Source organism: Vespa crabro, chromosome 22, assembly GCF_910589235.1.
Source record: "Vespa crabro chromosome 22, iyVesCrab1.2, whole genome shotgun sequence".
NCBI classification, from domain to species: Eukaryota; Metazoa; Arthropoda; class Insecta; order Hymenoptera; family Vespidae; genus Vespa; species Vespa crabro.
The window spans coordinates 434,351-449,863 of record NC_060976.1 but is presented as its reverse complement, the minus strand read 5'-3'; the positions used below and the strand labels follow the sequence as shown (position 1 = coordinate 449,863).

General features: G+C 27.7%; 4 protein-coding genes across 6 annotated transcripts; 3 read left to right on the top strand and 1 right to left on the bottom strand.

Annotated features, from left to right (window-relative positions):
* Positions 1–1,358, top strand: LOC124431865 (ankyrin repeat domain-containing protein 40-like). The gene is made up of 4 exons (XM_046980212.1): positions 1–222; positions 295–458; positions 599–897; positions 982–1,358. Exons 2-4 carry the CDS (start codon positions 337–339, stop codon positions 1,326–1,328), a joined length of 768 nt encoding a protein of 255 aa, XP_046836168.1. The 5' UTR covers positions 1–222; positions 295–336; the 3' UTR covers positions 1,329–1,358.
* Positions 1,359–1,452: 94 nt separating this feature from the next.
* LOC124431864 (ribosomal L1 domain-containing protein CG13096-like) lies at positions 1,453–3,349 on the bottom strand. Its single transcript, XM_046980211.1, has 3 exons — positions 2,667–3,349; positions 1,818–2,383; positions 1,453–1,745 (listed from the first exon to the last, which is right to left on the bottom strand). The coding sequence occupies exons 1-3, from the start codon at positions 3,053–3,055 to the stop codon at positions 1,555–1,557; spliced, it is 1,146 nt and encodes a 381-aa protein (XP_046836167.1). The 5' UTR covers positions 3,056–3,349; the 3' UTR covers positions 1,453–1,554.
* A 1,162-nt stretch (positions 3,350–4,511) lies between these two features.
* LOC124431863 (alpha-(1,3)-fucosyltransferase 7-like) lies at positions 4,512–6,506 on the top strand. Its single transcript, XM_046980210.1, has 3 exons — positions 4,512–5,139; positions 5,218–5,372; positions 5,450–6,506. The coding sequence occupies exons 1-3, from the start codon at positions 4,933–4,935 to the stop codon at positions 6,384–6,386; spliced, it is 1,299 nt and encodes a 432-aa protein (XP_046836166.1). The 5' UTR covers positions 4,512–4,932; the 3' UTR covers positions 6,387–6,506.
* A 553-nt stretch (positions 6,507–7,059) lies between these two features.
* On the top strand, positions 7,060–11,958 carry LOC124431649 (nudix hydrolase 7). Of its 3 annotated transcripts, none has more exons than XM_046979789.1 (5): positions 7,060–7,398; positions 7,488–7,692; positions 7,925–8,233; positions 8,295–8,497; positions 8,567–8,867. In XM_046979789.1, exons 1-5 carry the CDS (start codon positions 7,387–7,389, stop codon positions 8,750–8,752), a joined length of 915 nt encoding a protein of 304 aa, XP_046835745.1. In that variant the 5' UTR covers positions 7,060–7,386; the 3' UTR covers positions 8,753–8,867. The 3 variants fall into 3 exon arrangements, 2 of the variants coding, with proteins under 2 accessions (XP_046835745.1, XP_046835744.1); XR_006944050.1 differs by adding an exon at positions 11,382–11,958 and having other exon boundaries at positions 7,061–7,692; positions 8,567–9,420; XM_046979788.1 differs by having other exon boundaries at positions 7,061–7,398; positions 7,467–7,692.
* The last annotated feature ends 3,555 nt before the right edge of the window (positions 11,959–15,513 follow it).

The following is a 15,513-nucleotide window of genomic DNA, read 5'->3' as shown; positions in this document are numbered from 1 at the left end:
TTAAATTTTTATTGGTTGCTACGACAGTTAAAAATGTATTCTCATTCGATTTTCGTACATAAACCAAAATGAGATGCTATAAAAAGAAGTTATTATATTATCATTATTATATACAGTTTTGATATTTTAATTTTATAAAATATATCAAAATAGCAGAGTTTTTAATACTACATCAATATCCTGATTGTTTGTAAAACCTTTACAAGGTCTACAATTGAAATAGTTAAGTTAATCAATTAAATTTTGTAGAAGTTGTGCAAGGCCTCTTAATTTCAATAATCTTATAAATAATAGTTCGAGGACCCGCATGTAGTTAACGTTTTACATTAAAGAAATATGGAACAACAAATATTAGAAGACCGTCTGAAAGAAGCAGTCTGTATTGGGGATACGGATGTAGTTCAGGAACTTATCAATTTAGGCGTCAATGTTAACACGCAACGCATTGGTTCCGGATGGTATTAATATTAATGACATTATACATTAAATTATACAACTTTTTCTTTTATAAATATCAATTATTTTCAATTGTCTTTAATCACAATATATTATTTCATTTTACTTATAGTTTTTTTTATAATTAATATCCTTTTAAAAGGACACCATTACATTGGGCTTGCAAAAAAGGCTTTTTGGATGTCGTTTCTTTACTTTTGAAGCATGGTGCGGATAAAAAGATAAAGTCAGAAAATGGGGAATCAGTAAAATCGTTATGCTCCAATGAAGAAATTTTACAATTATTAAATTCTGATATTCAATGTAATACAAATGGACCAATGATACATCAATTTATGCCTAAATATAAAAAGAATGTAATTACCAATGTAGATCCTATGCAGCATTTAGGAGTGAATCATACTCGATATGAATTGAAAAATAATAACCATTTGCAAGATGGTAAAAAATTCATATTGCTTAAAAAAATATAAAGATATTTCAGATATATTTCAATAAATATTTACATTTATTTTTTGTTTATAGAATTAGTAATAAAAGTACGTATTGCAAATGCACCTGATCCTGACTTTGTGGAGGTCGAATTACCTATGAATGATTTAACATACCAGACATTAATACAGATATGTTGTGAAGAATTTGGATTATGTCCATATCAAATTTTGAAGTTACGAAAATTACCAAATACTAAACTGAGAAAAGATAAAGACATAAAACGACTTCAACACTTTCAAGAAATTGAAATAATAACAGATCCAGCAAATGTATATAAACATGTACAATATTCTAACAGTGTTCCTAATAACATTTCATCTACACCAGCTAATGGATATCAAAGTATTTCACATAAAGACCAAACTATTTTATATTAATATCATTTTTAATTCATTTATATTAGGGTTTGTGGAAAATCAGAACAAATGTTTTCATTTTCAATTATCGTTATTTAATCTCAATAAGAAATAGAATATTATAATAATAATATGAAAAAATATTGATAAATATTTACATGTATTTATATTTAATAATACAATAATTAAAAACTTTGTTTCTAGAATTAATAAATAATATAATAAAAAAAAAAAACAAAATCATTACTTAGTTTTCTATACTTTCTTCATGACTATCTTCAGATTCTCTTGAAAATGTTTGCTTGACTACAACATTACCATCAGGAGTAACTATCACATTAGCATCATTAGATAAAGTAGTAAGTTCTCCTTCAACATTGCAATATGCTTTTGGTCTTTTAGGTTTTACAACAGGAATATGTACAGTATTCTTATTTTCTGAGGATGAAATTTAAATCAATTATAATAAATTTATACTCAACATGAATGTTACAAATTCATAATACTCACTTAATGTCATGTATATAGGAAGGCCTGGTCCGGTTGGAGTTTTTAATCGAATAGCACGAATATTTGACCAACCACCAGGATAGACTTTAGTTAAACGGTTACAAACAGTAAAAACATTCTCTAAAATTTGCTTCTTCTTCATAGAGGTATTTGCTACTTGTACTACATGAGTATCAGCAAAAGAATGTAATTGCATAGTCGTTTTTCTCAAGGCATAATCAATTTCACACTTTAAATCTTCCTTATTCATTTTAATGGAAGTTGGAAGTTTGCGTTTTTTGTAAAATATTTTTCCTAATAAGTGCGACATGTGTCCAGCAATTTTTCCATCCACTAAGAAATAATCATAGCTAGCAACGAGTTTTCTTTTCAGTTCATATTGATCATATTCTGTCTTAACTTGATTCATAGGTATTATGTCTTTGATTTTTGTACATCCACATTTGTCAAGTATTTCCTTATAATGATTTACTGTTGGCTCATAATCCTTTCTTCTGCCCCTTTCGAGATCACATACAAAGAGTGCAATATCATCATCTGATGATACAATAGAATATGGTAATAATCTATAACAATATATGGATTATAAAATTTAATTAAAAATTTAATTAAAAATAAAATAATATATATATACACATATATATATACATACATATATATATATATATATATATCAAAGTAGCATCATTAGATAAATTATAATCATAAAATTTCATAAGGATCCATTGGTAATTATAAAGTATAATCATTTGCTGGTTTTTAAGTATAAATAAACTAATTATACAAGCATTATATCTACAATATTAAAAATTTATTAAATGTTTTAATTAATATTAATATAGAACTTACATTCTTACTTGTCTTCTTGATATCTTTGGTATCCTGATACAAGTTACCTGCATAAATATTGGCTGGGATCCTTCAGGGAATAATATATTTTTATTTTTTAACTGCTCTTGCGTTAGATGAAAAATAGCTGAAATGCATTGTAATACATGCTTCCTTGATAAATCTTTGAGATTAACATCATCACCATCTTCTTTTCTTTCAATTTTTGCTATTTTCTTTTGCAACTGTTTTATATGCATGTTTTTTATATTAGTGACATCTTTTATAATAGTCACTTGTTGCTGTTTTGCATAAGTATCAAAATCATGTTTTGATTTCTTCAGTATCTCTACATTAGATAGAGACCTTTTTTCTTTATTTGTTTTCTGAACGTTATTTTTTATTTTCATACTTTCTTTCTTATTAATTGGGATATTATTTGTAATATTTGTAATATTTAATACTTGCGTATTATTTTTGACTTCATTATTCGTAACAGTTTTAAGGTTCTTTTTTTCATTTGTTTTTCCTTTTATAATTTTTTCCCCTTTTTCTTCGGATGCTTCAACGATTATGTTGGAAATATTTAAATTTGTTAATCTCTCAATAGATTTTACTTTTTTTTTTTCAACTAAATCACATTTTTTCTTTTTTTTCTTTTCAACAATTTTTGAATTTAATTTTACTTTTATATCTTTTTTAGATATTTTATTTACATCTTCACTTAATATTTTTTTCTTTTTTGTTATATTTTTTAACAGTTTCATTTTTTTTAATAATTAAAATAAATTTTAATTACACGTGCTCTCCTTTCTATCTTTACGCGGCAGAGAATGAAGAAAGAAAGATCGTAGAGGAATGCGATTTGTATATTGACATAAAATATGAAAATGAAGATAGAATACTTCAATCGTATTTGGGTTTAGTAACGCCTTTGTCGGATTATTTTCAAACTTTTTTCATGACGTTTTTATAATTTTTTCTGTGGAAAAATTTATTAAATGCATAGAAATGAAATTTAAGCAGAAAATAAATAAAAAGAAGTTTAAGCTAGCAATATCGATATGAGAAAAAGAAAAAAAGAATAAAACATAATGAACACGTAGACATTTGATTGATTAAATGTAGAACGTAAGCTATAATAATCTCGTAGATGCGAAATTTTCTATCGCTACACTTACATCTTACGTTGAAAAATATAGGGAAAAGAGAATAATCGACTCTGATTGGTAGATTTCTTTATCCTTACGTCGATACATGTGTGAAGACCTTTAAGAACTCAGTTTTATTCTAATATTTGGAAAGTGACACTGATGTTGTTTTGTTAAACATTTGTGTTAATGTGGTGTGATTCTAGTATCACTATAAACTTTAGTGTTTCGACATTGGCACTCCTGAATTAGTGAATACATGATTGAACAAAAGAAGATTGTTACAGAAAATGTTTTTTAGATACACATACGCAAACACGCAAGAGAATCGAGCCGGCGAATTCTATTCTTTATTTTCGAAATTGAAAGCTTACATATTTTGTCTGGGATTGGTAACGACTAACACTAAACAATTCAGTTATGCCAATATCGAAAAGTCAAAAAGTAATAACAATTTTGAAAGCTGTATCAATCCACAGTGTATTAATCTAAGTTAAATTGTCAATTGTGGTCATAGAAAAATTAATATTAAAATCGATTATTTTTCTTGAAGTTAGAAATAGCCAATAGTTATATAATATATGTTTTATTAATGTATGTCTTAAATTATATATAACATAATTAATAAATAGTAATAATTAAAATTACTAATTAAGTGTAAAATCTATACAAAAATTTATGCAAAAGATAATAATATTATCTTATTTTCATTGTATCCCTTTGGAAAATGAAAAGAAAATTATTATACATGTTAAATTTTTTTTATACATATATGTACAATTATACGATAATAAAAATCCCGTTATTAAATAAAATAGATGAAATCAATAGCGAGTAAAGTAACACTTGGTTAACCAACACAATCGAGACCACTTTCATAACGAGCGGTTCTTTTTTATCGTAAAATGATCTCATTTCTTTCTTCTTTCTATTGTTTTCTTATTTTATTTTTCAGTTTTTACATCAATAGAAACTCATTATATGTCGAGCGTTTGAAAGTGATAGAACATAAATGTGATGTCGCGTTTCTTTCGATTCTATAATGTATTATAGTAATATTCTATGAGAGTGCATGATTTTAACAATTCGCTGATACGGTTCACTTAACTTAATTCTTGAAGAATTGACTTTACATAATGTTGATATTTAGAAACTACCGGCGCGTTTTTATATATTTGTGTGCTATTTCTTTATTCATTTATAGTAGTAATGTTATTATTAATAAATGTATCAATAAAAGTTCTGTTAAAGAAATATCATCTTTAAATACCAAAGAACGAAATTTATTGTTTCCAAAAGAATTAACAATGAAATTTAGGAAACAAAATATTTCGGACGAGGAGGTATTGCGTTGTAAGCTAATTGTCAAACTTTACCAATAAATGTATTGTTATAGTATATAATTTCTTCATCTTTTCAAGTTAAAGAATTTGTCTATACTCGGAAAATGGCTTCTATCGTCCGAAAAATCTTTACCGCTCATAATCAAGAAAAAAAGGAAACCTTATATAATTTTAATTTGGAGACACGGACCATTCTTGGAAAGAAGACATATTAGACGTTTTACTAATACTAAGTCAGCTTTGTGTTTATATAATTACGTGTACACAATTCCATCATGTTACCTACATTTCTCTTTCTCAATTATTTCAGATATTCACCATGGGAAAATTGTTCGGTCACTGATTGCTTATTGAGTTACGATTCGCAAGACTTGAATAAAGCAGATGCACTTTTATTTCATCTTCATCTTACGAGAAGTGTAAAAGATTTACCTGTTAGAACTCGTTGGGATCAAAGATGGATCTTTTTAACAGACGAATCGCCAATGCACACATTTTTATATAAAAATCAAAAGTTATCAGATTACAATGGCTTATTTAATTGGTCAATGTCATACCGCATGGATAGTGATATACCTGTACCTTATGGTAGAACTATTCCAATATCGTCAACGAAAAATTTGTTCAATGATTTAACATATTTACGTAATAGTTTTATAAGATCGAAAACTAAATTAGTTGCTGTAATGGGTAGCAATTGTTCTGGCAAAAACCAAAGATGGGAATACATACGTTTTCTAAAACTTTTATTGGCTGAAGATTTCGATATTTATGGACGATGTAGGGGAGGTAATATGACAGCTTGTCCTGGTCACTTTGATAACGATTGTCCCGCTTTAAATGTTTATAAATTTTATTTAGCATTTGAAAATTCAAATTGTAAAGAATATTTAACTGAAAAAGTTTTTTGGAATGGATATAAAAAATTTGCCGTTCCAATAATTATGGGTCCTTCGAGAAATGATTGTGAACGACTTTTACCATTAGGATCATATTTACACGTTGATGATTTTGCTAATCCAATCGAATTAGCGTACTATCTAAAATATTTACATCGTAATATTGATAATTATCTTAAATTTCATGAATGGCGTCGATATTACGAGATATTGAACGAACACGGTTATTTTGGTAGCGTATCTCGTCACTATTGTCGCATTTGCGAGGCTTTGCATTATAATTCTCGAGCGAACAAAGTTTATAAAGATCTCGATAATTTTTGGGGCAAGGAAAAATTCTGTTCGTAGATCGAATTAAAATATCTTTAAAAATATACGAAAGTTCGTAATAAAAATATATATTATTAACCTCTTAGCTGTAAATAACGAGTATACTTGTTATGTAATAAAAGTCATTGTCATTTGTTATTTAAATATTTAAAAATGTTTTCAAATAAAAACAAAATGAAAAAAAATTACACAACTCAATTGAAAAAAAGAACTGCACATAGAGTAATCCATAAAATATTTACAAATTTCTGACTATATTATTTTTTTATTTATTCCTTTAATTTTTTATCCATTATTTCAAGATATTTGTTAATTTCTTCAAGACATCCTTGAAGAAATTAAACTTCTTCCAATACAAATGTTTTTCATTGTCAGAGGACATAAGTATTATGAATTTTCTTCTACGAAAACCATCTTCTACAAAAAGTTTGAGTTTTTTTTTCTAACAGGCATCAATTATGTTTTTTTTATTATGTACCTAACTTATCAGGTAATTAATAATGTATTGATGTCACGATACTATTTTTTAAGGAAATTTTTTTATTGCCAAAAAAACGATCAAAAAGAATCGATTAATTTTTTTTTCTTTTTTTTTCTTTTTTTTTTTTTTTTTAAGAAGAAAATAATAAATCTTTAACAAATATGTATTGATTTTTTTTTTAATAAAAAATATATCGTTAATCATGTATGTACTTATTAGTACTTAACATCAAATACGTGCGTACATGTGTAGATATAGTGTGAGCAAAATTATCATATAGTATACATATCTCTAATATTTTTTTATCGATAATATATATTAAATCATAATTTTCTGAAACATGCTTTGTCATCACGATGGACATAAAAATATACGTAGAAATTCTATCGACTTTATGATATAAATTTTATGATAACCTCAATTTAATTTTCATCTATGATTGTGTATTTACAAAGCTGATACTTTTTTTAATTCTAATGTGTATTACTCTTCTTATCAACATAGTCAATATTAAATAAACATCTGATTGTGTGGCGTATGAAGAAAACAGTTAAGTTCACAATCACTTAAGTGTATAATATGTAGTAATTATTCCAATGTATAATATTTTAACTCAGAAACTATTTCGCGTTACCAAGGCATCGATAAAACGAGACTTCTTATTGTACCAAACGATTATATCTCGATACATTTTATATTCTTATTGGAGTAAATGTAATACAAAATATATTGCAAATATGTCTATAAAATGCTTTCAAGGACACAAGGACATCTATAATGGTGTAACTATACATTCCATTGAAGAACCTTGTCCCATCACAGTGTTTTCCCAATGTTTACAAGGTACAGACTTGCCCTATTTTCTATAGTTTTACTTTTAAAAATCACAACTATTTGATATTTATTTATGATATTATACATCAAGTAAATTACACATTACAAATAATATATTATTAAACAGACTCATATTATATTTGCACACACATGAAGGTCTAGCAATCAAAATCTATATTCTAAATTTATATTTTTCCAATTTCACGACAATATTTGTTTTTCAATAAAAGATTTTTTATAGCTTCCTTAAATATCTGGTCAGAACAAAAGAAACGGACAATATGGTTTCATGTGCACTTGTCGCACTCCGAATGGATACCAATTTTAGTACAAAAAGGTTTCAAATTTCATCATGCACGAGAAGAATATGTTATGCTATATAACTGGTTGAACAAAGAAACAGTTTGTAATATTCCACCTTATGCTCATACAAATTTAGGTGTAGGAGCATTTGTTTATAATGAAAAAACTTCAGAAATTTTAGTTGTGAAGGAAAAAAATTACATAGGAAATCAGTTTTGGAAACTACCAGGTGGTTATGTCGAGCCAGGTAATATCTCCAAATAAAATAAATTTGATCAATGAACAATTTTAACATCTTTATTTTCTAGGAGAAAATATAGATGAAGCTGCACAAAGGGAAGTGTTAGAAGAAACAGGTGTTCAAACAATGTTCAAATGTCTTGTAACTTTTAGACATGCACATAATGCTGCTTTCAATTGTTCAGATATATATATGGTAGCTTACTTAACGCCTAATACTTTTGACATTATAAAGTGTCAAGTAGAGATTACTGAATGTCGATGGATAAAGGTAGGAACTATAATTAATGAATACATGTTTATAAATTTTACTTTCTAATTAATAAATTTGTTTTCATAGATTGATGAGTTTTTACAACATCCAGAAGTACATGAAACTAATCGTATATTTGCTAAAAAAATGATTGAATTTTTGAAGAATCCCGTAGGGATAACTGCAGAACATGGAACGCATCCAATTACTAAAAAACCTATTTGTATATACAGTATATTAATGAATAAAAACATATGTGAATGTAAAAAATAAGTTAATTATATAATATCATGACAGAATAAGTAATAAATATTTTTAAATTATAAATTCTAGAACAATATAATATATATGTATACAAAACATTAAAAGATATGAATTATCTTCTCTATTTCTTTTAGTTTTCTTTTTATTTTTGAATTTTTTTTCAGATAAGAAAGTAATATTAACAGTAAGTAATACTAAGAAAGCAAAAATTTTATGTATATCTATATGTTTTAGTAAATTCAAAAATTTTTAAGATATAGTCATAATGCATTTGTGCAGTTAGAAGGAATAACTTACTACACATAGCACTATATAAATTTTGTCCAAATTTTTTGTTTTTTCTTAAACACGTATATACATTACAATATTTTTTTTTTAATGAAAAAAATGCAGCACATAGTTGGATGTATGATGTAAGAATATTATTATTGCGAAATTTTTCATCGTTACAGTTTGCGTCTTACGTTGCAAAATGTAGAAAAAAAGGGAATAATTAACTTTGATTGGTGGATTTCCTTATGGTTTTACCTTACATCGAGACGTGATGAGAGATAAACGAAAGCAATAGTAAGAATAACTGCAAAAAAGAAAGAAAAACCATACGAATATAGGATAAATAAAGATATAATGAAGACTGGATATGTTATATATGGCAAGATAACATAGGAATAACAAAGGTAGAAAGTAAGGTTATGTAAATTTAAAAAGATGATAAAATAGAGTCTGATGAGATGTATTTCTTGTTAATAGCCACAAAGTTTAGAATTTATTAAACGGGATGATCCTAGACTCAAAAGAATACAGCTCGTAGAATTTTTTTGTACTTTTTTTTTTATTATATCAGTATTTTTATATTGGCATAACGATCAGAAAAAGATTATGTACCGTAAGCTTCTTTTCACAAGAAGAAAGTGTACATTTTACATATCCTGTATCCACTTTTAACAAAAAAGATAGCACACACTTGCTATCTTTAATTTCTCATATTATATATTCTTATATTATTAACCCTATCGCTGTGAACAGCGCCTTTAGGCGCTCAACTATAGACACTTTCGCTGAACGAACAGCGCTTTTAGGCGCTCAACTATAGACGCTTTCCCTAAGCGAACAGCGCCTATAGGCGCTGTGCATTTGTTTTACATTTTTGGCTATTAATAACTGCAAAATAATGACCATTAATTCGTTTATCTTCGATGCGTTAACTGTATACGCTTCTCGTACAGAGATTTTTTCGTATAATCAAATAATCTTATCCATAAATTATGCCCCTATCATGGACAAACGGACAAATATGATCTGTGATGATATAGAAGAATCATCGAATTCTGACCTTTCTGCAATTTTTGGAGAAATTGTATACAAAGGTAAAAAGCAAACTCATACTACAGGAGATGCATATTGTCAAGTAGCTCGGAATCTTATTCCGAAAATATTGACGAATTACCTGACATCGATCCACGGCAATTTCTTTGGAGCGTACAAAATTTAGTTCCGAAAATTTTTGATTTTAATGAAACTCTATCAGGAGTTAAAGCAAATATTAACGATAAATCGTCAATATTAGAAATTTTTCAACTTTTCTTTTCCGAAAATATGCTTGAACATATTGTGAAAGAAACCAATAATTATTATACCACGAAAACTATACGCATACTCGCGATTGATGTCTTAGAAAAATACAACAATGACCGAAATCTATCGATTTTTCGCTCTGTCGATGTTAATGTCAAGAGTAAAAAAATTATCAATAGACGAATATTGGCCAACCGGCAAATTAATACGCACGGAAAGTATTCCAAGAATAATGAAAAAAAAACAGATATATAGCTCTATTACAAATGTTGCATTCCCACGACAATAATGAGACAAGTCCAGATGCGCTAATAAAAATACGGAGCAAGATCGATGTTTTTTCAAGCAGTATATACCTTCAAAACGAAGTAGATTTGGTATAAAGTCGTATGTTATCTACGACTGTTATACAGGATATATTGAAGATTTTATTGTCTATTGTGGAGCACGCATGGATATAAATGACAATCATTTAGCAAAGTTAGGCAAATCAGGGAATATTGTTATGATGCTGATGGAACCGTATCACAATAAAGATCATTTTTTGGTCACTGATAACTGGTACTCTACCGCGGCATTATTTTCGCTCCTATATCATAATAAGACAAATGCATTTGGAACATTGAGGAAAACCAGACGTGGAATGCCTAGTATATCTAATAAATTATGCAGAGGCGAAATTGCGTTTCAGTCTACGGATAAACTATTAGCACTAAAATGGATGGACAAAAGAGAAGTGTTAATGTTATCAAGCTATCATTCTGTTGAGTATATAGAAACAAAAAAAAAAGATGTAACAGGAACATCAATATTAAAACCAACTGTTATTGTAGACTATAATCGCGTTATGAGAGCAGTTGACAAAACAAATATGACTTTAAATTCAATTAATACTATTCGAAAAACTTTGAAGTGGTATAAGAAATTCTTTTTCCACATACTGGACCTTTCCATTAATAATACTTACATAATCTACAAAATTACATCCAGAAAGAACATTAAAGATTATTAAAGATTATTAAAAATTACTAATATTGTTCTTCTTATTATTATTATTGTTTAGTTGGCGTGCTCTATCATGTAGAGCTTAAGAAATCTGAAGTAGTATTGAATTATAATAAATTTATGGGCGGAGTGGACCGCGCAGATCAATTTGGATTGTTGTTTTTTACGCAAAACATTAAAATGGTGGCGGAAAACTTTTCTGGGGAATTGAAGTATCCTCCTTGAATTCTTATATTCTGTATAAAGCTAATTGTAAACATAACAACAGTAAACCAATGTCTCATATAAAATTTATTCGGAAATTAGTTATGTCCTTAATTGGGAATTTACGTGAAGGTGAGACTCCGCGATATGGAACACCATCAACAGACAATGAGGATAGATTAGATAGAAAACTACATATCTTGCAAGCTGATGCTAAAGAAAACATAACGATTGCTTAGTATGTTCTAATCGTAAGTTGCCTGGAGGAAAAAAAACAACAGTATACTTCTGTGAAACGTGCAACAGAAAACCGTTCCTTCATGTTGGAGTTTGTTTCAAAAAATATCATACGTTAAAAACTTATAAATAATTATTTGAAACTCATATATTTGTAATACACCTTTAAAAAATATAATAATTTCTAACAAAAATGTTATTCTTATAATTCTGAAAATTTTTCGCATATTGACCGAAACAAGCTACAATCTAGTGAGAATCACGTATGAAAAGCTAGCGACCGATAAGGGTTAATATTATTATTATTATTATTATTGTTTGGCCGGCGTGCCGGCTAGCCGCTTCAAGGAAAAGACCAGCAAAATTGGCTTCGCACACCGTTTTAGGAACGAATCGCGTATCGTGTTATTCGCGCGGACAATCTTCTACTATCGCGCCTGCTGCGGAGAGAGCAATTTTTTTCTGAGCACTCCGCAGAAAAAGGGTTAATAATGGTAGTACGAAAATTGTGAATGCTATGCAAAATGACTTTTTACAAACATAAATATAACTTAGATTGGTATTATATCAATGAGTTGAAATGTAAACGATAGAAATAAATAGGTAGAAATATAAACGTACAAATAGATACAGACAAAATGATAGCATACTTAAAAAATATAAATGTATATTTCCTGTTATATAAGTTATAAATACAAAAATATATGAATAATGTAGTTATAGATTTTCTTAATAATGTGTAGAACTTCCATGGTTTTTAATTATTTATTATCCTCGGTTGATAAGGATTTATACAAGACTTTAATTGTGGATAGGAAAATATTTTCCTATTTTCTCTTAATGCAGACTTTTAAATTGTGCAAATTTTCAAACTGTCTGCCTTTTGTATAGACAGCTTGCAATAATAATCACTAATAGTTTTTAATGATATTGAGGTCTGAGGAGTATGCTGGCCATTAAACATTTTCTCCTTGGAAAAATATTGTTGAATAATGATTTCTCTTGCAGTGGTACAAGAGTTTGATGTAGCACGGAGTATTGCCCTTATTTTATGAGATAGTTTTTTTTTTTTTTTTTACTATTGATAGTCCCAGTAAACAAATAGCAACATTTTTATAGAATCTAGATGGGATTTTGTTATCCCTTTTCTACATTCATTTGCAGCTTTCCAATTTTGTTTGCGCTGAATATTGTTTATACATCTTTTATATTAGTTGAATCTTTTGTTTTTTCAGCGATTTTTCTTGGAGTTCTCTTAAAACTAGAAGCAAATGCATTGGATAGTCTGTTTATTGTGTTCTGTTGTTGTTAAAGGGTTTTCCAATTGTTTTTTTTCTTTCATAAATTTTAGGAATTTTTAGAAAATTATATATCACATTAAGGCTCCTATTAAATAATTTTGCAATTTCTGTGATTGTATTATTTTCTGACTGGAACAATAAAATCTGATCAATTTTACTTTTGTTTAATTGCTTTTCTATACTCATTTTTTCTAGAATTATTTATTCTAGAATTAGACGCCCCAATAATGTAACTAAATGAAAGATTTACATGTTTGCTTTGAATCATTGTTGACTAATTACTGAAAAATGGAAAACATGTTCAACTAAGATCAGTTCATGTTGAAAGATATCAAATGAAAGATATCATCATTATAAAGAATCTTATGTTGCAAAATTTTAAGAGCATATTTAATAGATTTCTGAATAAATTGACTTCATATATTTTTTAAGTCGTTGCATGGAATAAGAACTGGGAACCCTTTTACATAAATAATTATTTACACTCCGCGACAAAATGAAAGGAAACTCCTGGATTTTTTGTGTTCCTTAAAAATAATCAAATGCACACAATTTATGCCTTTTTTCAAAAATTATATCTGTTTAGGTGAAAATATGTGCGGCAAAATCATAAGATAAAAATTTTTATTTGATTCAATAATACATACAGATACCTTTTCTTTTTATAACTTTTAACATCCTCTTAGATAGTGATATACAGCGATGAGTAAAATTGAACACATTTTACACATTTTTGAAAATAATTAATATATTTCAAAATTTTGACAGTATAATATAAATATTAAAATAATATATGAAAACTAATCGTATTTAAGATCATTTAACGGTTCCTTATGTTCTTCTTGTATCGCCTATTATCAAAGATAACATTGTATTTTGTTTTGCACTAAATATTTATTGAGTATTTAATATTTTGTCCAGTAGTCTTTTGCTTTTAATACTGCATTTATTCTTTATCTTAAATACTGCATTTATCATTTATCATTTAATCATTAATCATTAATCTTTCTGCACTAATCTTTCACTATAAACCGTACTTATTTTGTCCTATTTTTTCTGAACTCTAATCTAAAGATTATCGATTGATGTTAACATTTTTTGATATTTACAATGTAACTTTTTTTTTAATGACCCCATAAATTTTCGATCGGATTTAAATCCGAACTTTGTATAGGTCAATTTAATAATATAAAATTTTTATCATTCAGCTAGTTGGCATTGATTTTGCCGTTTGTTTAGGATCCCGAAGCTGCTGGAACGTTACTTGATCCTCGGGATGTGATATGTTTTTTATCATTTCCGATAGAAATGATAGAAAACTGGGATTGTAAAATCGACAAGTAACTATATTGCTTCATAATGCCAACAATTCGGTGTATTACACCTGTTCCATAGAAAATCATACATCCCCATATCATAGAGGAGCCACCAATTATTTTGACGTGGTATTGTTTACGGCTTTCACCTTTCTTTTTCCAATACCATGTTTTGCCATCTGATATTCGATTAATTTTTGTTTTATTGTACCATATTACACTTTTCCTTGTTCAATAGTCCAGTCCTTGTACTTCTTTGAAATTGCTTTTACATTCTTCCTACATAGCATATGTTTTGATTCTTTTTCATCATATATATTATAATTCTAGTCCCTTAATTCTCTCATCGCTGTCCATTTACTAATCGACTTTCCTGTAGATTCCTTTAATATATTTGCGGCCATAGAATCGCATTTGAATTGCAAATTTTTTACAGGAGGATATACTGGTTACGTTATTTAATAATAGGAGAACTGAACCTGCACATTTTAAATAGAAATGATTTGTGATTGATTAATGAACCTGATAAATTTTAATAGAAAATAAAAATTCATTTTCAAGTAAATTTTTAAATGAATTTTTGTTATGATAAATACATACAGATCAAAGAAATGTAATTAAATTTATATTTTTGAAACATCTTGTTTTTTTTGCTCTTCCAATTATTAATTATTGTTAAATTCCATTCCTCTCGAATAAACATGTCGGGGGCTAACTCTGCCTACATATTTTCTATTATGTTTAAATCTGGAAATCTTGCGTGTCAATCGAAAACTTTTATACTTTTTGGACAAAAATAAATTTGCAATAAATCATCTTTTTCTTCTTTTTTTTTTATTAACCCCAAATTAAAGTTCTTGCAATTTATCTAGTGAGACATTCGGTAGGTTGAATTAGCAGATAAGGGCATTATAAGGGCGTTATTTTTAACAAGTTGACTGCCACGCGCGTTTTCAGTAAAATCTCCTTCAGGCCACGCGTACCGCTGTACGAAACGTATTCTGCTGGGTATTCCCACCGATATTTTAAGAATGCGAATCCCTTGTTGTTGCGAGAATAATCTCTCGCTCCGTTTGTTTCCATGGTATCATGCTTGTTTATTTATTTTCGTTACTTAAAAGTTAAATAAATC

Excerpts from the sequence above, each read along its gene's own strand:
- LOC124431865 (XM_046980212.1), top strand. The coding sequence starts at position 337 with ATGGAACAACAAATATTAGAAGACCGTCTGAAAGAAGCAGTCTGTATT. Across the intron at positions 459-598 it reads CAACGCATTGGTTCCGGATG|GACACCATTACATTGGGCTT; the intron begins GTATTAATATTA and ends TCCTTTTAAAAG. Across the intron at positions 898-981 it reads TAATAACCATTTGCAAGATG|AATTAGTAATAAAAGTACGT; the intron begins GTAAAAAATTCA and ends TTTTGTTTATAG.
- LOC124431864 (XM_046980211.1), bottom strand. The coding sequence starts at position 3,055 with ATGAAAATAAAAAATAACGTTCAGAAAACAAATAAAGAAAAAAGGTCT. Across the intron at positions 2,384-2,666 it reads TCAAGAAGACAAGTAAGAAT|ATTATTACCATATTCTATTG; the intron begins GTAAGTTCTATA and ends ATATTGTTATAG. Across the intron at positions 1,746-1,817 it reads TCCTATATACATGACATTAA|AAAATAAGAATACTGTACAT; the intron begins GTGAGTATTATG and ends TTTCATCCTCAG.
- LOC124431863 (XM_046980210.1), top strand. The coding sequence starts at position 4,933 with ATGTTGATATTTAGAAACTACCGGCGCGTTTTTATATATTTGTGTGCT. Across the intron at positions 5,140-5,217 it reads AAAATATTTCGGACGAGGAG|TTAAAGAATTTGTCTATACT; the intron begins GTATTGCGTTGT and ends CATCTTTTCAAG. Across the intron at positions 5,373-5,449 it reads AGACGTTTTACTAATACTAA|ATATTCACCATGGGAAAATT; the intron begins GTCAGCTTTGTG and ends CAATTATTTCAG.
- LOC124431649 (XM_046979788.1), top strand. Across the intron at positions 7,693-7,924 it reads GTTTTCCCAATGTTTACAAG|CTTCCTTAAATATCTGGTCA; the intron begins GTACAGACTTGC and ends GATTTTTTATAG. Across the intron at positions 8,498-8,566 it reads CTGAATGTCGATGGATAAAG|ATTGATGAGTTTTTACAACA; the intron begins GTAGGAACTATA and ends TTGTTTTCATAG.